This window comes from Triplophysa rosa, linkage group LG16, assembly GCF_024868665.1.
Source record: "Triplophysa rosa linkage group LG16, Trosa_1v2, whole genome shotgun sequence".
NCBI lineage: Eukaryota > Metazoa > Chordata > Actinopteri > Cypriniformes > Nemacheilidae > Triplophysa > Triplophysa rosa.
In genome coordinates this window covers 12545561-12571196 of record NC_079905.1, presented here as the reverse complement: position 1 = coordinate 12571196, position 25636 = coordinate 12545561, and the positions used below count along the sequence as shown (strand labels likewise).

Below are 25636 nucleotides of genomic sequence, written 5' to 3'. Positions count from 1 at the left end.
TTTACGAGGAGGCACTTTTTTTTTAACATGTATAGCAACAAGAAATAAACAAATAATAATAAAATGCCAAAAGCATATAACAAAACTGCAAAAAAATAAAACTTAAATTTGTCGCCTTGGAATTATAAGGTTCTATCTGCATTCTGAACAGTTTTGAGTTAACAAGTAACACGTTTTTCCATTCCGTTTGACTTTGTAGATAAAACTTTTTTGTTTTCTAAAAAAAGTCACAAAATGTGCACGATGTAAATAGGTTGCCACAGAATAAGAATATGTTAATAACTCACACACAGAACCTTATAAATCTAAGGCGACGAATTTACATGAAAACTAAAACTAAAAGCTAATTAAAATTTTTACTAAATCTACAATGAAAGAAAAACAAAACAAGAACTAAAGAAACCGCACATTAATTGCTTAAGATCAAGTGTCCAATTTGTTGCCATTGACCAGTCTTTAGACATGCAGGAGAAGAAACAAAAATAACTTCATCAAATCAATCCCTTATGGTGCAAAAAAGCGCACTGACCACTTGGAATTCGTTCAGGCTCTTAGTCTCCATGAGCAATGACGGTATTGGCCTGGCACGGTGACCACACAGACGTACGTGGCTCATACAAATGAGGAAGAATAAGAGGAGAAAAAGAGTCTGGAGTCCATACTGATTTTGGTTATACATGACTGTACTGGTTGACGAAAACCGACAAACAACAGGATACTAAAACATGTTGTGCTATATTATTATGAAAAAATCAACAGGGAGTCTGAAATTCCTGAGTGCATATGGTGGAGTGATACAGGTTTTCATGCAGTACACAATCCGAGCTGTATATCCCCATGATACAAGAGTCTAATTCTTCCAAATGATTTGAATTTAGCATCTGCAAAAAAAACATTTCCTCCTCTCTTTCCAATATACACACTACAGAATACAATACATAGAATTGTATGCATAATGTAGAGAAAACGCTGGCTTTAAGGGGCGAGGGAATTCTGTCTGCATTTATTTTCCAGTGTTTTTCTTGAAAATGTCCCTGAATCGAGATCAAGTGGGTAAAGAATGTATTCACGAAATAATTTCCCAGCCCCTGAGAGTCAAAAAACAAGCAGTCGGTACACCCCGTGAGCAATCAAATGCCAAATTAAAGAGAAACACTGAAAAATTCACGAGAAAGACATGGAAATACGGACCACAATGCTCACAGCTACCTCTAGTGGCTTAATATAATAATAAGAAATCAAACAATTCATGTTTTATACAAAAAAGCAAAGGGTGTAAGCATAAGGAAACTATGTGAATAAACAAGTTCTCATAACCGGGAGTAATGGTACTAAACATGTTTCCATTTGTGATTGATGAAGTGTGGAATGCTTGGAAAAAGAGATCCAGATCATGACTTCTCAATGACGTAAGGCTATTAACAGGTGTCACGTGCGGTGGCGGAGAAACATAGAGAATGACCTTCTCGTCGCACGCTCTGGCCTCCACCGGTCCGCACGACGTGAACCCTTCAGCTGCACCATTAAAACACTCAAGTCCTACACACGCACCGGTGAACCCTCAGACCCTGATTGCTTCCATGTTACTTGGGTAAACATCTGAGACGAATTAGGTCCTTGTTATTGTTGTTTAACTCTAACCGCATATTGCAGTAGGAATAACAGTTTCACGACGTGAGGGCCGGTACGCGACAGGCCGCGGATGGTGCTGGGGCCAGGCGTGACACTTCATTACATACGTGTGGAGGGACCTGCCACAGGCTCAACACACACAGGACACAGGTTCCATACATAGCTAGACACCTTAACACCGCCAGTTTATCCACAAAACATGTGTCCGGCGTGTAAGACTGCGTCTCTGTTCTTGTTGAACATGAGGCCCTTTCTTTAAATGTTGGTTTTAGATTAGCAATCTGAAGCTTGTTTTCAACACAAGGGTAAAAGGCATGAAAACACAACTGCGATACGGTCTGCCCTAATGACTGCTTTATAGCAACTGTATGAAAATATTATTCCACGTCAAAGGCCTATTGAGCGGACGAGTGAAAAGACGAGGGGCACGGTCGTAGTTAATGATTTATTCGATCCGATTATAATACACAGCTAAATAAATTAAACCTTGTGGAACGTTGGATTTCTGACCAAAAAAAAAGATAAACACAAGAAAACAAACTGTCATACAAAAGAGAAACACATTTGAGACATATAGTGAAAGGTAAAACATGGACCAGGTGGTGGAAGGACCATACTATTCTTGGTGACGGGGGCGAAACATCTGAGTGGAAAACTAACAGCAGCAACAAAGAGAACCTTCATAATGGTGAAGGTTTTCATTACAGTCTGTTAACTGTATTGTAAGAAAGGTGGGTTTAAATACGATTCAATGCATGGAAGGTTGGTGGTATCCACTCTAATTGATAAATCTGTAAGTCTCTCAGGTCAAAGATGCTCGTGTCTCTCAGGCAAACCACTTCATTCATCCCCAGCCGGCACGTTCTCCTCAATCCTTTTGATGAACTTCATTCGAATTTCAGTCACGTTGTCACCTCTCAACGTATCCTGAGCAAATCGCACATCCACAGCCATTTGAACCTGCATTAACAGAAAGACCAAGGTTGAAAGGCACCTGGAGGTGCTGAAGTATGGTTCCCTTTTTAGGGACAGCGTACAGTGCAAGTGACGCCAATTTCCTCATAAGAATAGTACGCGCGTACTGTCCACGCACAGGCAAATTTTTGTTACCTCACATACAAGCGCATTTCCATTTCTTGCAGTAATTAGTTTAACCACCAGGTGGTGACCGTGTCCTGGGGGCCTAAATCACGTGCGCGTATCGCTTTGCTTTGCTTGTCAGAACGTTTGAACCTCTCAAGTGGTGTCTGAATTCGCCCCCTATCTCCTATATAGTGTACTATATCGGGTGTCTGCCATTTTGTAGTGTTGTCCGAGCTCTGAGTAAACATCTCATTCCCTACATTTGTTCACTACATTTTACCCAGTGGGGGTGCATTCTGATTTTGAGTGTACATCCGATGTATTGATTTTACAAAACAATCCACAAAGCCACAAAGGTGCAATATAAGCGTTATGACGAATGTCTGCGACAGTACTGTCAGACGCAGGATATATTATGTCAATGTACAAAATTGTTCACTCATCTTCTTCCCCAAATAGTGGAATATTGAGCATTCGCTATATAGGGAATAGTGAATGAGTGAACAAGTGAGCGAATTCAGACGCAGAGCTTATTCATATTTTAGTCCCACATAGTACTATAGACAAAGAGTATAGATATATAGTCCTTCTCCCCCATTGCTGTTGCTCTGCTGTTTCATTCGCCACACACAAACCTGCATAAATGCTACATACGGACCCCTGTAGGCCAGAGGTATTGCAATATTTCGCAATGCACCTGTGTCAAAACCCGTGTGTACGCGTATGTGTGACGAGTCGAAGGACGTATACTTTGCAAGGCTGTGTGTTTGACTGTACGCGTACACGTAAAAAAATGAAGTATACCACATCAACCTCATACAAACTCACTCCTCACCATTTCAAGAGCTCCTTTCAGCACTCCGCAGAGAAGGCTGGAGTACACCAGGTTACTGTGGTTATCAGGAAGCTCCACAAAATCCACCAGGGGGTTGCTTTCAAGGATAAGAGAAAACTCATCACCAGCAGGACTCCAGTTGGTCACGCTGGGGGTGACACCCAAGTACATCTTAAAGGCTACCTGTTAATATAAAGAGAAAAGTCCCTCAGTGTCTGTGTAAACTTGCTTGACCTTATATGATGTCAAGACCAATTTCGCAAGATTCTGGAAGAATCTTGGTATATTTTTGCTGTGTTTTCAACTTGAGAGGTTTTAGCATCACTGCATAGTTTTGAGTGTCAAATAATTTCGATCGATTTTTTGTTTGTTTTTACGAATCGGACGTTGATATTACCTTTAAAGGCACTATGGAAAGCTAGATTTTCATAGAATAACAACGTCAAAAGACTTGTCCCATAGTGAATCATAGGGGTTCAAAAAGACATGAAGATGAGTAAATTCTATCAGTCTGACATGGCCCAAGTGGAGAAAGCTTGCGAGAAAACAGAACAAAACAAAAAGACAGAGAAAGGGAGTGAAAAAATTGACCAAGCAAACACAGACAGGTGACAGACTGCACAAAAAAATGCCTTGTCAATTCTGTCAGTATGAACCCTACGCTCGGCATGAGTTGCAATGTTTCGATAAAAAGCACAGTCTGTGTCTCTATTAGACCAAAGAAAACAAGCACAGAGGAACATGAGTGTGTCGGATCGCTTGAGCATGGCACAAACGGAGGGCCAGTTGGCTTTGCGGTAGCATAGCGGGCATGTTTCTCATGCTGTGTGGCTCTGAAAAATGAAAACGGTACAAAGATGTGATGAAAGCTCAGAAAGCATGCGGGCTTCTGCAGGTTGAAGTTCAAATTCCAGCTGCTTTTGCATTAACGTGCTTCCCCAATCTCTTCATTTTCTAAGGGGACTCTCTGATTGGCTCAAAAAGCTCACGTTACCTTCGCGATAACATCTGCAGTTTCTCGGAAATCGTGACACCTCCCCACGCTTGACCGAGCCAAGAAGTCCTCAATCAGACGCACTCCGATATTGTATCCCCTATAAAAGATGGAAGAACACAAAAGAAAGCGTCATGGACTTACCACGTTCTCAACATGTTCTTTTATTCACCCCAGTTTTATTCATCAAAACGTCAGAACTATAATCAGAACTATAATCTATACTCTGAAGGTCTTATTTAAACATTTATCTTCGAGGAAAAAAATAAGAGATACGAAATGGACTTATCAAAATCTTGCTTTTGTCGATATCATTTTTGAGACATAAAAACAATGGGAGAAAAAATGTTCGTCTTTAGCATTGTTGCCAAACCCAATATAAGTGGGACTACTGGATTAGTTCAAGGCATGGTTTAAATAAAAAGACCAATGAGCCAAAGCCAACACGCTGCCCACTGATTCTCTAAACCACACATGACTTGCATCTCACGGTTTTCCAGCATCATCGCTGCTTTTCCTCCATTGTTGTGAACACGCTTGAATACAGCATTAGAAGGAAACTGGCTACTACTACAATGAAAAAGTGCAACACCCTCATTCTTCATCTGGATCCACTCTAACAGTGAGAGAAAACCTGGGAACTGTGAAACAGAATCATGTATGTGAAAAACGAAGGGTGTAGCCCACAGCTGCACTGTTCATTTAGCAAAGCAGGGTGGGAAGAGACACATTCTCGAAAAACCCAGAATGGCACATTTTACATTCTCAATACCACCCAAACTCAGCAAACAGGATGACGCAGGGCGATCACCACACCTAATATACTAACAGCCTTCAGCCAGTACAGAGATTTTAAAGCTGCTGGTTAATGGAAATCCAGCTGGACAAAAACACCAATGTGCTATTCTGACAAATGTTGAATTAAAAAACAATTATTTTTAAATACTTTTATTTTTTAAAGCAGCTCTATTGTAATGCTATTTAGCCGATCATCTTCTAATGTTTTAATATGCATGCATTATTTTTGACCTCACAGTAATTGAAAACATTGAAATGGCCTTTAAGTACAAAATAAATTTGTAAAAAAATGTGTAACAATTTATGTGTCACACGACTAGACTACTGAGAAACAAAATGAATAGCAAAATGATTAGACAGACATGCCTTAAATGATGAACAATTTGTGAGATTGTAATTTGTCAACTTTTTATATAATATGAGCAGGTGAGAGAGAAAGACAGACTCACATTTTATCCAGTTGTTTGTTCACCTCCTCATCATTTTCATAGTCCTTACACAACTGAGTGACCAGGGCACCATAGGTCAGAGTAAATAATTCTGAATTCTGTTCGACAGATAGACCAGCACAAAATTACACAGCACATTCATATCAGCTGATAGACAGACACTGAATAGTAACAATAAAACAAAACCCTCTATACTCATATCAATTCATATAGATGCATAAACTAAAATATTTGTATTATATTTGTCAGAACATTTGGATGACGCAAAATATCTGCACTTTTATTTGTGGTCTTACACTTTTCAAATCCAATGTATCATATAAAGTCCTGTGCATTATAATCACGGGTCTGAATGACTTCAGCGTCCTCTGGCGGCACAGCATGGAGTTGAATCACATATACAGACATGTAATTTCCGAAAACATATGCAAGACCTAAATCATTGTCGTTTCTGCTTTGTCTGTCTCTTTTTTTTTCATCTTATTGATGTATGGTTTAAATTGACACAATGTTGATACAACAATGGCTAATATGCAATATGACGACTGTACAATGGCGTTGCACGTAACACTCAAAGCATGATATGAAAAACGAAATTACAATTAAAGTATTCTACCAACTAACTAACATATGTAAAAAAAACACATTATAACTGCTCTCATTAAGATCAAGTTTAATTCAATAGTCGATTTGCTGACAAGCAACACCGATGTATATTTTCTTTGAATTATGGCTCAGATAAAAATGCGACTGCAACAAATATGCTACGCTACACTTACACTTAAAGCTGCTCAATTGGAAAACGAAATGCAGTCTTTACAATGACAATAACAGCTTGTTAGCTAGCTTAGTAGCATTCATTCATTTCTACTGAAACGCGACAGACATACTCACCATCTTCTTGCTGTCTGTCGTTCTGTTCGACTGCCTAGACATGTTGTCTTAAATTACACGTGTGTACAGATAGGTTACAGGTTATATTTTATTTATCTGCTTCGTGGAATCAGAATCCCGTGATGTTTTTCCTGTCAAGTATTGAATTTACTTCCGGGATAGCAGCCGTTGGCGGAAGTCGCGCTTGAGGTTAAATCGTGGGAAATGTAGTTCAGTACAGTTTAACTCTGTTTAATGAGTGTTTACTGAAGTTCATGCAGTCGATTAATAGAGACTTTGACGACGATTTTTAGTGTGGTATGCTTTTTGTTTAATATACAACATAATTTATTCAACATTTATTCAACCCGGACATTTTTTTCCACTAGATGGCTGTGCGGCGACGTTTAAATGGTAAGAGGACGGCTGTTTACATTCTTTGAAAATGCATGCAGCGGTCTATAGGCTAATATTAGCAAAATAATGTGTTGACGTGGATTCAAAGGCGTTTATACATGTTGTATATACTTATATACGTTAACACCTGTTAATACGTTTAAACCACTCAATTTGTCATCATAAAACGTGTAAGCAATGGGACAGATTAATTTAGCCTGAACATTTTATTGCTCGGATGTTGCTCTTACATAGCCCAGGAGGTTTAATTTAATGATCATTTGTGTTTTATTTAAGCATCAGCTTGTTGAATTTTTCTTTTAAATTGCTTTGAAGAAGTGGAAATGTATACAAATGAGACAGTTTGTTGACAGGCCTGGTATGGCGCTATACAATTAATGTAGAATGTATGTTGTAATATAACCTGGTTTTGTATACATTTGTGATACATTTTTTATTTTATATTGAAATTATCTGGACTATTTTGGCAAATCTGAGATCAGTTTGTGACATTTCTTAGGTGTCTTTTGATCATACTACCAGGAGAAACAACTGAGATGCAGGAATATGAATTTCTGTTTGCTCTCAATTTGATCTTATTTCTTTTATCTATAGTTATTAAAGATGTTTTCTTTGCGATTTTTCTCATGGCATATGTTATCACTGGACTGTCAAGAAAGGCTAATACTATACCCGATCATTCTCAGAAGTGCAAGGATATTTTGGCCTCAAATTGATCAGAAAATAATATTTGCTTTGTACTCTAGATTTCATTAATTCCATAATCAGAATAATATTACAGGCACCAGTATGTTATGTGTAACTGTTATGTGTTTCCAGCACATTTCATTTCAAAATATTATCTTGGAGAGCAATAGAGCTATCATAAATTTCCTTAGTTGTATTCATGTCCTCAACGAGGAGACGTGGGATGTTTCCTTCGAAAGATTATTCGGAGAGCCACTGAAATTGAGATTTGGACAACACCATTTAATGTCACGCTGTGCTGACTCGGTTGAATTGGCTTGGGGAGAAAAATTCTCTTTCTGGCTGTTCAATAGCAGCTGTCTTATTTTCTCTCCTGTTTTTTTTCTCACGCTGTTCAGGCTGGAAATTATGGATAAACTGTTCAGAATAGATTTAGAATAAAACGATGAAGGTAAATACAAGCACATCTGGCAACATTGTATTAGCATGTGTGAGGTTCGCATTATGAAGACTCCTCTATGTGCCCACAGTTGTAGAAGTGACATCAGAGTATATAAATAAGAGTTGCAGACATGACATCAGAGTAAATAAATATTCAGATTTTCTGAGATTCAGGTCTCTCTCTCTCTCTCTACCTCTAACATGGAAATGCATAGTTTGAGTGATAAGATCATGATATACAAAGTCAGTTTATTAGTCTGTGTGGAAGTATTTTTGATTATTTGTTATTGCTATGAGTACGAATCATTTTTGTGATTAGACACTATTGCCTTATGTTGCTTGGGCACATCAGTTTTCTATCTTACAGTAAGTCTCATTGGTCTTGTGCAGTTGTTGGAATGTTGCTTAGCAAAGAAGCAACAAAGAAACATAAGAATCTGGTCCAAAACTGTTCTTAAAAGCCATGGGGGAAGATACAGTATTGGCCCTATTACTCAAGATATATTCTCAAAACAATCTTTAAATCAGATGTAAAGTAAAGCAGTGGCAGTACGGTGGAAGTCTTAGATTGACTTTTATAACAACATGATGTAGATAGAAATAGCTCATTCTTAGGTAATAAAAAGACAATGCTTCATTATGTAAGGTCTTTATACACCTCTGAAGACATGGTTATGTATATTATATTGCATTTCTGTCAATAGATCCTCCTAAAAAAATAACACACTGGACCTTTAAAGAAGCCCGAAAGAAAAACAAAATCTGTTCCATAAGACCTCAGTATTCTGTACAGCATGCAGGGCAGCATACAGGAGACATTGTTAGTTGTTCTGTGCTCATCTATTAGCTACAGGCAGAATCATATTCTCATGTGTTATCGTTTAGGGTTTTCCGGCAATATAATAAATCCAGTCTCATGCAAACATCAGCAGAAAACTAAACAGGTTCTCAGTCTATGCAGGAGAGCGGTGCCCTGTCAGATTGAATCTATAGTATGCAAACGTACAAGGTCTTGAATTTTGTTTGAATTAATGGCTACGTCTTGTAATGCTTCCAAACCTTCTAAATTCAAAACAGTTTTCTAGAGCAATATAGTCAATGGCTTGAAAGGTTTTTTAAATTCCAATGTAACTTATGCTCAAAGTGGAATTGTGCAAATACAATCCTGATTTTTTATTGATCAGACAAACAGTTCCATCCTAAATGACTGGCTTTGGTTGAGCCAGTGTTGCTATATATTGCTCTATACAGTGTTTGTTGAGGAGAACGTATTTCACATCTGCGCAACTGCAAAGACTTAAATGACAAGGTTGTTTTTTACATCTTTACAGAGAGCTGAAATCTGAGGACCCATGTTAGTGTCAAATTTATAACACACAGCCTAACAGACCAGCATCTTTAATGTTCAAAAATCTAAATCATTGTCTTTTCTTAAAATCTGTTTGCAAACCATCTGTTTGCAAGAGGACTGCAAGGTTTGTAGAACACTGGCTGATTTCAGAATAACAGAGACAGTGCTGAAAATCTACAAATTCACAGCCTCCAGTCAGGGAGGACAGCAGTGTCATCATGAGAAACTTAGGAAGTGCAAGAGGAGAAAGGGAACAAGGCACCCAAAAAATGAGACAGACACAGTCGAACTGGAGCTCTATGGCAACTAGTGTTTTGAGTGGGAGTCCTGAGTCAGGCTTCTTATGAAACAAATTTTACAAAAGCTTAAACAGTCACTGTCTGAATACGTTTTATATTGAAAACACAGTCTAAAGGGCAAAGTGAATAAAGACAGTATGAAGTGAAAGATATGAAACTTTCAATATTAGAAATTGGCATTGGTTAGGGATGCAAAGTCATGATATACTGTATCCTCAGATGTTTTTCAGTGGACTGAGAGGTTTAAAATCTACAAATAGTCGCTAATACAGTTTATTACACTGCTCTTTGGAATGCTTGATTCTGATTGGCCAGTCGCGGCATTTGCAGGTTCATTATTCCCAGATAACAACGCTCAAAACTAATAACACACAGTAACCCAGATGCTGCAAATCATTTTGACAGGTACTGCAAAGAAAACAAGTTCATATTAACTTTTAAGAAATAGTAATATTTCTGCATGTATTTAGGAAACTTTCAAATAATTTTTTTGTTATAACCTTGAGTTTATCACAGTTTTCATGTTTCTTGTCATGCTATCAGTCTTTCACATTGAATGGGTGACTGATGGATGACTTTATGTTACTGAAGTTTGATTTTGTTGAAATTCAACAGACACTGACTGAACTGGAATGGCCACAATACATATAGAAATGCTGTTTAAACTAAAATTATTAATACTTAAAAGTAATAATTTCCGTGGCTGTATATCCTTAGTAAGTTAACAGAACTAGATATAGACGGTTTCATCTTAACAACATAAACAAACATTACTGCGCTTGTGCACTTTTGTGACCCCAACTGAACTTCCGGGAACACATTCACAAACAATAGAGTGCCTGTAGATTATTTCTGATAACAAGCAAAAGAAACCGAGAAGAACCATTACCGTTACCAATATTTTGAATTTAGACTCTGATACCAAACTCAACCGCTAGTTGTCAATGTACCATATGGTTTGTTTAAATGAAACCGAACTACAGGACCCATTCAACAAATTGTTTATTTAATAAAATGAACATACAACAAAATTCAACCCATCGTTTATTTAATCCAAGTATTATAAAGTAAAATAATAATACAAATTAATATGAACAAAATTAAATAAAATATAAATAGTAATATTATTAGACACTAGCCAAACACAAACCGGAAGTTAGCTGGGGGTCAGGCGCGCGTCCGATGAAATGGTCTATAGATGTACACAAGATACACGACAGCAGGCAACAGATTTTTTTGGTGCATCCAATGTAGGTCCTGTTTTTTTGTAGAAAAAAACAACAGGAAAAAGGTATTTATTTGATTGTTATTAGCAAAATTGTGTTTTTAAATCCAGTGTAATTCAAAGGTTTAGTTAGAATGCATCTAGGTTGAAATTTTGCATTTCACATTGGTACATTTTTAGCCTGTGTTTCAAAGTGATCATATGCTTTGTTTTGTTTTGTTGCATTTGTCAGCTCACAAGATGGATTGAACTTTGGGTTGAATTCTCCCATTGGTACTAAAATGAGCAATTTTTTGTCCCTGTTATTATTACAAGACAAACATCTAATCAGCTTCTGCATTTTGCCTTGTGAATCCTGACTGAGTAGTGTGCATTGAAAAAACAAAAAATGTTGAGTGCGTGGAGACCCCTGACCTCTAAATATGTTTGACCCTAATGAGTGCCACGGGGACAAGGTTGTATGTTGACGGCAGAGGAAAGTAAATTGGTCTTGTCACTTTTGAGTTTGAGTCATTAGCCTCATTCTGAAGCATTTTTTTACCAAACTTACAAAGCATGAAAAGTAGAATAGATAATGAGGGAAACTTTTTTCAGGTAACAAATGCATTTTGTCTGCATTCTTTCTTTACTTACAGTGCCCTTATTAAACAGAAGCAAACATGATATTAAATTGGGTGTTCTTTTTTATATTTTACAGATATCAACAACACATCCAATATACTTGCTGTTGGAATAAACTGACTCATTTTGAGCGTATTAAAATCATGGCTTTGTCTATTTCTGTGCAATATCCGTCCTAATGCCCTACCATGAAATATGCTCTGGCAAGAAACACCTAAATGAATTGGCTGTAGGGTGTATTATTTATGATGCCGTACAAGCTGATGATAATGAACAGCACTTGACTAACTTTGTGTATTACTGACATCCGTTGTACAGCAGCTTAGCCCAAAGATTTCCTTTTTTCCTGATCCCTGGTCCAAACCATTAAAACAGCAGGGCATGCTTCTTTGGGATGTAATAACACCCACTTATTACAATTAGAGAGATCTGCTCTTCTTTCATCATCATCAATCTGTCTAAATGATTTCTCACTCATTTTCCCCCCTCTCTCTGTGCCAGATGATATCGTCTGGTGAGGTTTCACAGCCTACTTGAGGAATGGGCTCTTTGCTCCAAAAGGTACATTAAAACGATAATTCACTGGGAACATCACGTTCCTCAGAATTCATGCCGGTCTCGCAGAGATTTTGCAGAGAGTTGCTGATATGTAGCGTATGTCACTGCCGTGATCGTAGTATTCTTATCCACAAAACATCACAGGAATGTTAACAGTGGAAGGCTCCTTCAACCTTTGAAAGTCAACTGAGATATTTTAAAGAGTAAATATTTTGTGATTTTTAAGGTCCTACTTTGGTTTTATGGAGTGTCCAACAACAGGTTTACGTACATACCAGGGGTGCAGATGGGATTTTTTAACTGGGGGGGACCAAGCTGTCAGCAAATGATTTCAACTCAGTTAGTTATTTTGCGTAATTTGGGCTTTAACTAATGCTCTAGTATTTACTTTGTGTAAGTTGGGCCAATGGTTTGCACTAAAAAGCCATTGGAGGATTCTTATTTGAAATAATGGATAAACAACAATGAACAAAAGCCATTAGAGGATTCTTATTTGAACTCATGGATAAACAACAACGAACAAAGGCCTACCTATCAACACTAGCAATGAATGATCAAACGGTTATTTGTCTAGTATGCTTATCACCCTTCAAAAATTCATGCCTTCTGCAAAATATGTTTTATTTAAACATAAATCAGTCAATTTACCTCAGTCAACTTATAGAGCACATTGGGTTAGATAATAATGTTATGCCAGGACCCTAATTTAGTATTGCAAGTCCAGATAAATCATTATTTCCTGACAATAAATTGTTAGATTTATCCATTCTTTTTGTGTTAATTCGCTATTTGCCTCGGCCCACTCACCTAATTGCATAGTCATGCTCTCTGCGTTTTGCTGTGTTTGCTAAGTGCAAAAGACTAGCTATACAATTATATAACAAAACTTATCTGCCACATCTGGGAAAAGTCAACAGGCATAGGACACTTACATTGTTTGGTTTTTGAAAAACGAGGTGATTGTTTTTTGTCTCTTCGTTGCTCGTATGTAGCAGTTATGCAGTCCATTTTTTCAGTCCAGAAAAATCACCAGCTCAGTCATCGACGATGGCATTTTACCACTATGGTTACCGCTACTACAGGCACAATTGAGGCAGTTAACAGCTTGTCGTAGGACCCCCGGGGGGCGGAGTCAGGAGTCTTAGCAGGCTAGCAGCCAGCAGCACACAGAGAACGTAAATGTCGGTGGCTGACCCGGTTCTGAAGCAGTGACTGCAAAATAATTAAGGAGCAGTGGCCCTGTCCGCCACTACTTAGGCTAATTTAACTTTACATAGCGGAAATCCCGATTGATCCTCAGTTTTACCAATGTTTGTCGCTTTCGTAGGGAAAGTGAGGGGGATGGATCGGGATCTGAGGGGGCCATGTTCCCCCGTCCTAGTGCTATCTGCGCACCTGGTACATACACGGTGTAAAAACACTCATTTTCTAGCAGTTATTATTACCTTACTTCTTGACTGACTCTCAAATGATTTGTTCGGCGATTCATCTGTCTAATCCCCTCCTTTCTGTCAGACCACTCTAATCTAATTGGTCAGATGGTCTGGTCTGCTGTGATTGGTCTACAGCGTGCAGTGTCACAAATGGATAGTTACACTGAGTGATATTAGAAAGACATATGACTCGTTCGCGTGATTCAGAGTCGACTCCTTTTTCCCAAGCCAATAACTTTGTTATTCATTCACTTTTGGCTTTACAACTTGGCAGACTGCTTGCATTCACACATGAAATGTAATTTTAAAGACATTGTAATATTTACTCTTTAAATTGGTACCAATTTAGACTTGCATTCAAAACCTATTGCATGTCAAAAATAAGAACACAATTGGGGGTCCCATAGTGAGTGAAATGGCTTTTAGTTTTACATTTTAGTTTTTGGACTGTCCCTGCCATCTGTGTTTGGACTTGTGTTTTATTGAGTATATAATTCTTATTTTACTGCCTCCATTTTGTTACAGAACACCTGTTTTTTATTCCCTCAAAAAGACGGCAGTGCCTAAGAGCTGTTTTGCTAATTGACTGTATGGTAAAAAATTAATAATCTAGATGATGCAGTTGATTACAATTTATAGAATTTCGTGTGTGAGATATACAGTTATACTCAGAGCAATTGGAGTTTTTTTTATTTCTTGATGCATTGGTTTTTCCTTACAATCTATTAGCCAGAGACTTATATTAAGGGAGGGAAAGGACTAGGGCTGCAACAACTAATCGATAAAATCGATAATAATTGATAATGAAATTCGTTGTCAACTGAGTTGGTATGTGACGTCACATGCGAGCTGCGCAGTTATAAATCAAGCGCATCTTCTTCTCTTTTAAAATTACAGTTTTAGATGTGTCTCTCCGTGCAGCATGAGCTGCGCAGTTTTAAAGTCAGACGTGTCTCTCCGTGGATGCGTCTCTTCGTGCAGCGCGAGATGCGCAGTTTAAAAGTCACACGTGTCTCTCTGTGCTGCGCAGTTTAAAAGTCACACGTGTCTCTCTGTGCTGCGCGAGGTGCGCAGTTTAAAAGTCACACGTGTCTCTCTGTGCTGCGCAGTTTAAAAGTCACACGTGTCTCTCCGTGGATACGTCTCTCCGTGCGGCACAAGTTGTGCTTTTTTAAAGTCAGACGTGTCTCTCGGTGCATGCGTCTCTCCGTGCAGCGCGAGGTGCGCAGTTTTAAAGTCTGGTGTGTCTCTCCGTGCAGCACATGTTGCGCAGTTTTAAAGTCAGACGTGTCTCTCGGTGCATGCGTCTCTCCGTGCAGCGCGAGGTGCGCAGTTTTAAAGTCAGACGTGTCTCTCCGTGCAGCGCGAGGTGCGCAGTTTTAAAGTCAGACGTGTTTTGCATGCATCTCTTCAAGCTGCGCAGTTTTAAAGTTTAAAGGGGAGAGGTGTTTTAAATGACAAAATTAAAGATTATATTAGTAAAACCCAATTTGTGGCGTTTGCACTTTGCAAAGTACATAATAGGCTAAATACCCTGATTTGGTGGTTTATTTAGTTCAGAGGTGGGTAACGAAGTACATTTACTTGAGAACTGTACTTAAGTACACTTTTTGAGTATTTGTACTAAAGTATTACTTTTTCTGTTTACTTTTTACTGTACTTCACTACATTTGAATGACAAATATCTCACTTTTCGTGGCACAAAAAAATGATTTCCTTGGCCGAATATAATATACTATAGTTTATTCCTGTGGGTGTGTCATAGTTAATTTAAGTTAACTGGACTTAATTTTGACGGGTTGTCAGAAAGACCTTTTTAGTGCATGTTTGACAGGAGCTTTACTCAAATGAAGCAGTGAAATGCTTATGAAATAAACTGTCAGAGTAGCTCTGGAGATGTGTTTGCATACCCATATAGTGAGATGCTGTAGACAGAAATGTCATGCGTGCAGTACAGGATACCGCTCGAATCATTCATTCAGAGACACGCAGAACAGGCATATTACATATTTACACTACTGGTGTTATTTAAAGCACAAATAGATTTTTGATTAGCTGTTCAGTGCTATTTTCTGATTAAGAAGTTCTAAATTCTGCGATCCCGTCTGCGTTTTCCGCAACGCGGAAATCATATGGCCCTAATTATTATAACAAAGCCGATCATTCTTATGCTTGCCATTTTACATATGCAGAGTCATTTTGTAATTGATGGGAACTTGGAGGACAACAATTTTACTATCCAAACCAGTATCTGAGCTTCTAAAGAGACCTTATAGGAGTCTCATTGTAAGACCTATCAAAGAACATTTCAACACCTCTAAGGGTTGGACATTTGGGTCTGAGGGAAACTTCCCCTGCTGTGTTTCCACCCTTCGTGGTCCTGTCCAGGGCAGGTCTTACAAACTACAACCAGGCGCTTCTCTCATAGTCAGGAAGAAAGCTACTGATGAGAGGTCAAAGTGCAAAAATGCTTGAAATGAAATGCCAGCCAGTGGAATGTATTAGAAACATCTAGAATGCAGTTTTCAACACAAGCAAAATGGTAAACATTATACATGACTAGCAAAAAAAACCTCTGGGACCTTGACCCTGAATCATGGCATACTATGCTTAATCCAAAACTGTTTTAAAGAGCATTTTTCTCTTGAGAAACTGTGTAATATTTACACTTATACCACTTTAAATGAGCTAGTAAAGACGATAAAGTCATAAATAATTCAGAAAGTATTGACCAGTTGTATACAAATGTAAATTTCCTTACGTATTTATGTGCGCTTAACTAAAATGTTAATTTAAAATCTACCAACATCTGTAAATTATGGTAGAATTAAAATAAATAAATAAAGAACCCAAAATCTCATCAAAACGTTGATGTCGAATTTTTAGACGCTGTGTTGGTCTGCTTGGTTTAATAACCCTAAACACACACATGTAAAAAAAGTTGAAAAAAAAACATCAACAACCACTAAATGTATGACTGTATATTATATATAAACTTTTTAGCTTCAACTTCTGGTTTCAAATATATGCCATCCCCCACAGACACGCACACTCCAGGACGCTGTGTATGAAGGGTAAAATCTACTAAATTGGGGGGCTACAACTTCCTGATTCACACACAGCAAAAAGAGAGAGACAGCTGGCTCTCATAAGCTATGAAATGCTGTGCATGTCCCAACCACCACGAGCAAGCTGTGTGAACATGATTCGTACAACATGTGAACCACATTAAGGTTCATTACGCCTAATACGTGACATGCATGACACGTTCAGGGCCACTGCAGGTCCGCAGCAGGAGAAATATCAAAACTGGATTAACATGCTGCAGGCTTAGCATGACATGAAGTGTGATTATGTTTAACTGCCTACCTCCTTCCGTTATGCCTACATAACTAATCTAATAAAAACAGTTTACAGACAGATTAGCAACAGTAGCACTGACAATTCAATTTGACATTCTGACAACATGAACGGAGCACACCACATCATTTACTCTAACAGCCATTAACATTAAGATCACCCAGCCAAAACATAATGACATGCAAACGTTAAATTGCATTTTGCTTATTGCTTTAATTGCTCAGAAACCACTTTAAAATGCTTTGCGGAGGCTATTTTTTACCAGCAGCTTTTGGGATTTATGGGGATTTTTAGGATTTTAACGTGGAGCGAACAACCATATTTTTACAGAGCAGTTGTGGCGAGGCAGGAGAAGAACGGTGTGTAAGTAGGTCAAGTGCACATTGTGAACACCTAGCGTAAAACATAGCGTAGAGGTGGCCGTTAACCCGCACCTCCGGCATCCGCTAATTTTGGGGACGAATTGGCCAATGCTTTCTACGTTATTGGGGCATTTATGTGCGGATGTCTCTTGGCGAAACCGAGGTCAGCGAAAGGGGGCGGTGGTGCAGGTGGGAGAAGCTGAGCCGGGACCACTGAGATCTGACTCAAAAGCCACCTGGAGGAGACGAACGGGAGAGAGAGAGAGCGGCTGGAAACTCGGCGGACATGCAGGAACGTCTAAGTGTCTAAGAATGTCTAAGAATATTCTGAGTGATTGTCGAATATATGCACAGTGGCGCTTTTGTATCTTGTATTTTGTATTTTATTTTCAGTAAAATCTCCGAGTTCCAGCAACGCCGACCCTGTCTTCTTCCTTCATCGCTTTGAACTTTATTAGAGTCTCATATTTGGCAGTGACCTCAGTTAAACCGTTTGACTGTAGTTTCAATGAAAAACAGAAACACAATGTGTTTGAGTGGCGACAAAGAGTGAGAAAGAGAGCGAGAGAGGTTTACCATAAATGTCTGGAAAATCTGGATCCCTTTTCGGTAATATCCTGTTTTATTAGTGCTATTAAACCTGTCTATTTGCCATTAGGTGATCTAAACCTCCAGATAAAGGTGCATTTATCCCTTTTAAATCTCGGGAACTCGTGTTTACATCACCTAACCACACTTAAGAAAATGCAGTTCTTGGTGAAGAATCAAAGTTCTCTGCCTCTATGTGTGTCAAGATTTTTATACCTTGTCGTAAAACTGTCATTTTCACAATTTGTTCCATAAAGCAGACAAGGGATTTGGAGAGGTTTTTCTCGCTAAGACCTGTCAGAGGGGACATTTCCCTGGCTCTGGAAATCACAACCCTTGTGTGTGTTTGTTCAGTCCCCATGGAAGTAAGAACTTGTTTGTGTAGAAACTTCATTGGGGTCAGAGGTGAAAGGCGTTACATGACGTTACAGTTTAGGCTAACATTTCCCTTTTTTTCTGTAAATTAATATCTGCCGTCTTAACTGATGCTAAACATGCCATTCGTTGTCATGACATAAGAGAACAATGCAGTGACTAAAGCTAGTCACTTTTATGAGCTCATGTCAGGTCAGGTCATATGAGTTTAACGTAAATGGCAATAAATGCCATTGATTTGCATTAAATAGTATTAAATGCAATAAATTACATTTAACTTAGTATGTACTTAAGCATGTAAATATGCACCTTTAATGGCTCACCCTCCCCCCTACCCTTTGAAGCACTACGGCGGCTCTCACAGGACAAAGATGTCGTCACGTTTTTACTTCTTTGCCGAAGGAGATAACATATTTACGAAACACGCTCTGTAGAGCACTTTGTCTGTTTAGGGCTACTGTAGAAACAACATGGTGAATTCCATGTAAGAGGACCTGCCGTGTATGTAGATAGAAATAGCTCATTCTAAGGTAAGAAAAACATAACGCTTCATACGTAATGTCTTTATACACCTCTGAAGACATGGTTATGTCTATTATATTGAATTTCTGTCAATAGATTATTATTACAGTATATTACACACAGCACCTTTAAGTTACATCCTAGTTGAAAGAATGTGCTTAATTGGTTTTATACAAAAATAGGGGCCCCAGCCAATGACATCCCTTTCTTGAAATGAAAAGGACTGTTTTCTGACTGTTTTCTGACTGTTTTCCGTCAGCTTTCAATGGAGTGAGAGCTGGTTCATTTTGCTGCTACTTTACAGAGTGACAAATCCAGTGAAAAACACATTATCAGGCGATTGATATTGCCCTGAAGGCAGTACTCAACGCTGAAATAACAAAGCTGTCCCCACTCTCCTACATGACTGGGCCATTTTGACAGGCCCAAGAAAAAAGCCCAGCCCTTTCTGTCCTGATAGAGAGGCCGGCTTATGTCACTCTGGAAAAGGACTAATTCGTCTGATTTAGAGCATTTGGGGAGCTCAGAAACATATCACTGCTCTGACGTGGACTACGAACTGAGAGAGCCTGCTGAAACCTCCACTTTTGTCTGCTCTTCTTTTTTTTCACTTTGCCATTGAAGAATGCAACTTAATTTATTGAAAATGGACCTTGACATAGGTCATGGATGCAAGAAAGAGAAACACTTTTTTTCTCCAACTACTGAGAAAGGAATCGCATCTCCACGACAGCCAGTAAATGCCTCAGTAGTAGATTAGTTGTAAAGTATATAATTTACAACAGATTTTATGTAATATTTATTTTGAAATCAATTGAAAATATTTTTTCTGGTTAGGATGAAGGTATCACTGAAATCTATCAATACTGACCGATTAATACTTGAAATTAATATTGATAAATGCGGTATGGGGGACCAGAATTACAGTAGCTGTCACACTTGTTTTTAACTTTAGTAAAATGGGCAGGTCTAAATCAATAGCATGTTTTCCATTACAGATTTGCTCAAAACCCATGCAATATTTTCTAAATATTGTGCAATGGCATTTCCATTAAACAATGTTATGTTACTGAAAAGTCAATTTTATTTATCGCCATTTTTGTGCAAGCTTATTTAGGTTTTATGGCGGGTGATGACACATGATAGAAATGTCTATATTTCCCTATATTATTATACTAACTCACTGTTCTTAATAAATCTCCATACTACACATTCTATCTTTCCAAATGTCCTGCCCGAAATACCGTGCCATCTTAAAAGAATGATCATGTGACTAATGCGACAAAAACTGTTTGCATGGCAGTTTTGCAAAATATTCCTTTATCAAAGTGCCTGAAAAAATACCTCTTTGAGCATAAAAACTTCTGCGATACATGGGAGTTTTGGGGGTTTCTATTGCACATATTTTCAATTTGCAGTTTTAATTTGTGCAATTTGAAGGGTAATGGAAACACAAATGAGCTAGTAAATGAGCTGGTAAAATATTTCCAATCAATATTTCCAATAGTTTACTCATTGGGTAAATTAGCTGTCTAATAAGTGGGATAATGTACAGCCAGATGGTTTTTTATTGCAAAAATAAACTGATTTATTTTGCGATAGCAACAGAGTGGCTGTGCATTATGCCTTACTTTATGTACCCCAGTGCTTTTATAGTGTTTAAAGGGGTACTCCACCCAAAAATGACAATTCGGTCCTTTAACTTGTTTACCTGGCAGGCATTACAGAAATTATATATAATATTGGAATTTTAAAATACAGGATCAAAGTTATTCTAACGATACTTTTAAAAAAAATAATTGAAAGGAACATACCAAAAGAGAGAACTTTTTACTGTTTATAATTTATTATTTGGTTTGTTTGGTTATACACGAACCATTAAAAACCAGACAATATAAAGTCCATAATACATGTGAAATATAAAAAAAAATGTACTGCACAGAATTCACAAATATGTGAAACGCAGTCACATCATGTTGTTTTTTTATTTATCAGGCTTAAGCAAATGTTTATCCCGCTGTTGGAAATGAAATGAATGAGTTTTCAAGGCATTTGCGCTCACAGTGTGATAATCATTTCACCGTTACTCTCAATGCAAAACATTAACACATGGTTCGCAGTGTGTAAGCGAATTCGGGAAAGATAAAACAAAACAATTTTCACCAGTCGTATGTTCTATTATGATGAACTATTGAACCCAAACAAACCATATCATATTCTGAAGTTTCTCCGCACACATCTGCACAATTGATCATAGCTTTTACCAGAATAAATACTATAGCGGTGACCTCTCCTGACCCCTCCCACCACTATACATACTTTGATCAGGTTCTCTGATGGACGCTGGGACAAGAAAGGCTTTCACAGTTGCAAAACATCACCCACACACTCTTAGGAATGCCCTGATCCGTGAGGCATCACATCATTACCGACAGACTGTTCTTACTTAACTGCTGCGGTAAAGAATTCAGCAAGACGGATGAACTTTCGTTCGTTGTGTTAATAGAGACGTGTATGCAGATAAGGAAAGGGAGGTGGAGACAGGCTCTCGTCAAAGAAGAGACATGTATAGACTATTTATTTCTGCTTGTGTTGGCAACTTAATCCCGTTATATACCCTCGGGATTTTTATAGCTACTTACCTTCCATTTTCTGTGAACCATTTATGAATAATGGGATGGAAAAGTGTAAAAGGAAGCAGTTTAAGTGTGTAGGATTGACTCTGTTATTTTTATCCCATGTCTGGAAGAAGCAAACGAAATGGTGGAGGAAGATTTAAGTTCTCAGATGTTTCGGAGAGTTTGTACTATTCATACCAACCTGTGACACGCAATCTGAAACGGTGAGCTGTGCTAGACATTGGGAACTAGAGATGGAATGATGAATAAAATAGAAGACGCTTTCCATTGTAAACAGTGTAGACAAAAGTTCCCAGAGGTTACATTCCTTACTGAGTTCATGAGAGAAGTAATGACGTCTGATTCATGAACGAATCTTTCTTTTTTTTAATGACTAGATGGATTTGTTTAAAAAAACGACCTGACTGATTTGTTCACAAATGGGACTGATCTATATTCTCGAGCTCAGCGCAGTGACCTAATGCTGCAGACACGAAATTGTATCAGTCTGTTTATAACTCAAATGTATTGTTTCAGAGAATTTGAAATACTTGGAACTACTTTGTTTATACTTTTGTGGTGCTTTTGGGTACTTTTTCAACAGAGGTGGACAGTACTTAAAGAGCAGGTTTCATGAATCTCCTAAAATTACCGGCATTTCAGTGTGAAACGTAGCTTTCCTTCAATTTTGACGATCTGCAAAGTTGTTATTACAAAAAGTCCATGATAAATTAAGATATTGGCTTCCAAAGTAAGGAGTCGACTCCGAACCGCCCAAACAAATCGTTAATGCTTTCGAATCTTTTGAGTGTAACATCGATACGTCACAGTGTAATGCATCAGCACAATCCCCGCCTTCCCGTGAAACAGGAACACTCTGACCTGCCCACTAGCACTTCAGATAGTATTGCGTATACAACATGTCGAGGGGACGCTGTGTTTTGTGCTGTGAAAGCAAATGTACTTTGTTTTCGCTGCCAAAGGATGACGATGTGAGGGATCAGTGGTTACATTTTTTTCCCACGATACCACTGCAGTACAATTCCAACCTTGTGTAATGTGCTCGTCATTTTACCGACAACTGCTTCTCAAATTTTGGCGAGTTCAACGAGGGATTTGCCAGCAGCTAGACCCTTAAAGATAAGTCAATACCAACTTTATTTGGACTAACAAGCGTATCAGAACCACAAGCTGTAAGTATGATAAATACGTTATGTGTACATGTTAAATTGAGTGCTTACAATATACGTTAAAGTAATTGTGCTAATCCGTGTTGTATATTTAGTACAGCTGTAGGTTTCCAGGTAAACAACGTATAAATTAACAGTGTTACAGTTTTAATAATCCAACTCTTACCTAATAATGTGGCGGTTATTGTAGACTGTTGTCGTTCTACATGTCGTAGTATTGTACAAACTGTATCCCTTTATCGTTTAGTCACGGTAGAACTTTGCTAACGTGTCTCACATTATGGTTTTGTCAAGTGTGCAAAGTTTAGCTGTGGTCACGATCCCCTTCAAACAAAACGGTTTGCTTGTCATTATTTTAAAAACGGACTACAGCACTATATCATTTTATTATGTAAAGGTGTGTGCATTATGTTTGGAAGCTCTCGCTAACTTGCTCCGTTACTCCTCTCTGTATAATCAAAGTAATGATCAACTTTTGGATAGAGCCGTTGTTGTTCTCCCACAGCTATGACGAAAAAAGATCAACAGAAAACAATAGTCTGAATGGTTTATGAAGATAAGTTTATGAAGATAAAAACTTGTGATATGGTAATACTGATGCCATTTTTACACACAGCGTCTTTGTTTACAAAAACCTTCCTGAGATAAGAACTGTGGTAATGAGCGTTTCGTTTCTGACACGCAGTGTATGAAGAAAGACCAATCACAACTGATTGGGCCAGTTGGCCAATCGGAGCACACTGGACTCGCGGTAGGGAGGAGCTTAGAGAAGCGGAACATTTGAACAGCTTCGGAGGAATCGTTTAGGGATCTTTGAGAAATGGATAGATACTAAATGCTTATTTTAAGAAAATAGCACCGATTTTTTACCTTTGATGCATTTGAACATGTTGTTGGGGACTCTAATACAACATTAGGACACTTACAAAAACCTTTAAACCTGCTCTTTAAGTATTTTAACTCTACTCAAGTACATTTTCAAGTGTCTATACTAGAGATGCACCGATATATCAGCCAATAATTAGTATCAGTTGAAAAGCAAATTTTCACACTTTGGGCTATCGGCCGATAGTAAAACAGCCAATATATTCTGTCAATCAAAAGAGGACAGGAAAATGCAATAAATTTGTGCTCTGTATATAGAAAATGTTAAGAAACGTCACCAGTTTATGTTCAACATTAATAGTCATTATATGAAGTAATAACATTCAGAAAGTAAATTTAATCTTCAGAATCTGTATAGGCAGATATCACTCTGAATAATCGGCTATCGGTATTGGTGAAGAAATTTAGTATAGTGCATCTCTAATCTGTGCTGATGTGGTTTTACTTTGGAATTTGGATACATTTTACTTTACTATACATTATGGAGCTTATATTTTACTCCACTAAATTTCATGAAAATATTCATTAAAAGACGTTAAAAATCTATTACTTTCTTACTTTCACTCAAGTACATTTTTTTTTAGTAAAAATACAAAAGTGCCAGAGTTTTTTATGTCCTTGGGTGCATATATAATGAAGTTAAGATTTTTTTTACATGTATTTATGAATAGAAGTGGACTAAAAAGTATGATACATATATACTTTATAATCTAGTAAAGTAAATATCTCCAAAGTAAAACACGCTATAATAAAGTACAGGGCCCGATTGCATAAAGCACCTTAAGTGTAATTTTCCCTTAAGTGTGTCCTTAAGTATACCTTAAGTTTTACTTACGTTATTTCCCTATTGTCTTTGGTAAAGGGAAATCACCCCTTAAGTGTCATACTTAAGGGAAAAACTTAAGGTGCTTTATGCAACCGGGCCCAGATACTTACAAATGTACTTAAGTGTCCTTAAAAATACTTAAGTACTGTCTACCTCTGCTTTAAAAATGCTTAAAAGCTTCAGTTCCTTTTTATATTTTACACAAGGCAAGAAATCTCGCTTTCCATGCAATATCAATGAACAGGTCTAGTAGTGTCTCCGAGCCAGGCACACCTCAGATGTTGATAGCCCGAAAAGAATTGAACTAATCCATTTTTTACTTAGAAAATAAGATACAAGTCAAAACATCAATCAAAAACAACAGGGTTTTTCCTGGCTCAAAATGAGGCTGAGGTGGTGCCATCCTGATCTTATACACACACACACGTAGGCCTACCGTACCTTTAAGTGGCTTAACCAAAGTGACTTTGAGTTTGACATATTAAAAGTTCTAATAAAATTAGATAAAAATGACAGTTATTAAGTTATATAAAACATTACTTTTATTCAACCAAACAGAAATGTTTTTTTAATCAAATAAAGCTTTTTTATAATTTCAACTAACTTTTCAGCCCACTAGGGATGGGCGATATGGCCCTAAAACTTTATCTCGATAATTCCTGGTATTTCTTGCGATAACGATAAAAATGACGATATATCCATAATGTCATCCACCGCTGTTTTTTGCGTCAAGTGATAGTAGCTGCATGTAGTCTAGACCCTCAGAAAAACAAATATTATCAAAAAGTAAAACTTACCCCAAATCAAACAGCTCCTAAAATATACCTACAGTGTTTTTGTAAATATAAAATGTAATAGTGAGATTCGACTTCAAAAGGTTGTAGTAAAGAAAAGTTAAATGAACTAAAGCTCAATAAACACATCATGTCACTACCTAAAACTGTATATATTCTATTGTTGGGTGGAAACAATCGATCGCATCACGCTGTCAATCACTCTCTCTTGAACTGTGTGAACCTTCTCTTCTCACAGCAACATACACTGAATCTGTCTATGACTCGCGCTACAGAAAGAGAACAGAAAAATGCGGGTAAAAGAAATCTAATTAAATAATCCATGCTTTTATACGCTCATAAACGTATTTAAAATAACGTAATACAAACTCGCATGTGTACCGTATGTAAACAGGCAGCAGTGCTGTGCGCGCTGTGTCG

At 37.8% G+C, this 25636-nt stretch overlaps 2 protein-coding genes across 3 annotated transcripts in view; one reads left to right on the top strand and one right to left on the bottom strand.

Moving 5' to 3' along the window:
* Positions 1–2063: 2063 nt before the first annotated feature.
* trappc3 (trafficking protein particle complex subunit 3) lies at positions 2064–6835 on the bottom strand. The gene is made up of 5 exons (XM_057354796.1): positions 6686–6835; positions 5792–5889; positions 4545–4644; positions 3551–3733; positions 2064–2592 (listed from the first exon to the last, which is right to left on the bottom strand). The coding sequence occupies exons 1-5, from the start codon at positions 6725–6727 to the stop codon at positions 2473–2475; spliced, it is 543 nt and encodes a 180-aa protein (XP_057210779.1). The 5' UTR covers positions 6728–6835; the 3' UTR covers positions 2064–2472.
* Positions 6836–6875: 40 nt separating this feature from the next.
* Positions 6876–25636, top strand: part of angpt2b (angiopoietin 2b) — a 53346-nt gene continuing 34585 nt past the window's right edge. The window contains exons 1-2 of one of the 2 annotated variants that reach the window (XM_057354795.1): positions 6886–6982; positions 7054–7078. In XM_057354795.1, the coding sequence (XP_057210778.1) occupies positions 7076–7078 (3 nt within the window). In that variant the 5' untranslated portion in view covers positions 6886–6982; positions 7054–7075. Of the gene's footprint in view, positions 7079–25636 lie in introns of both variants that reach the window. The other variant, XM_057354794.1, reaches the window with a different exon arrangement.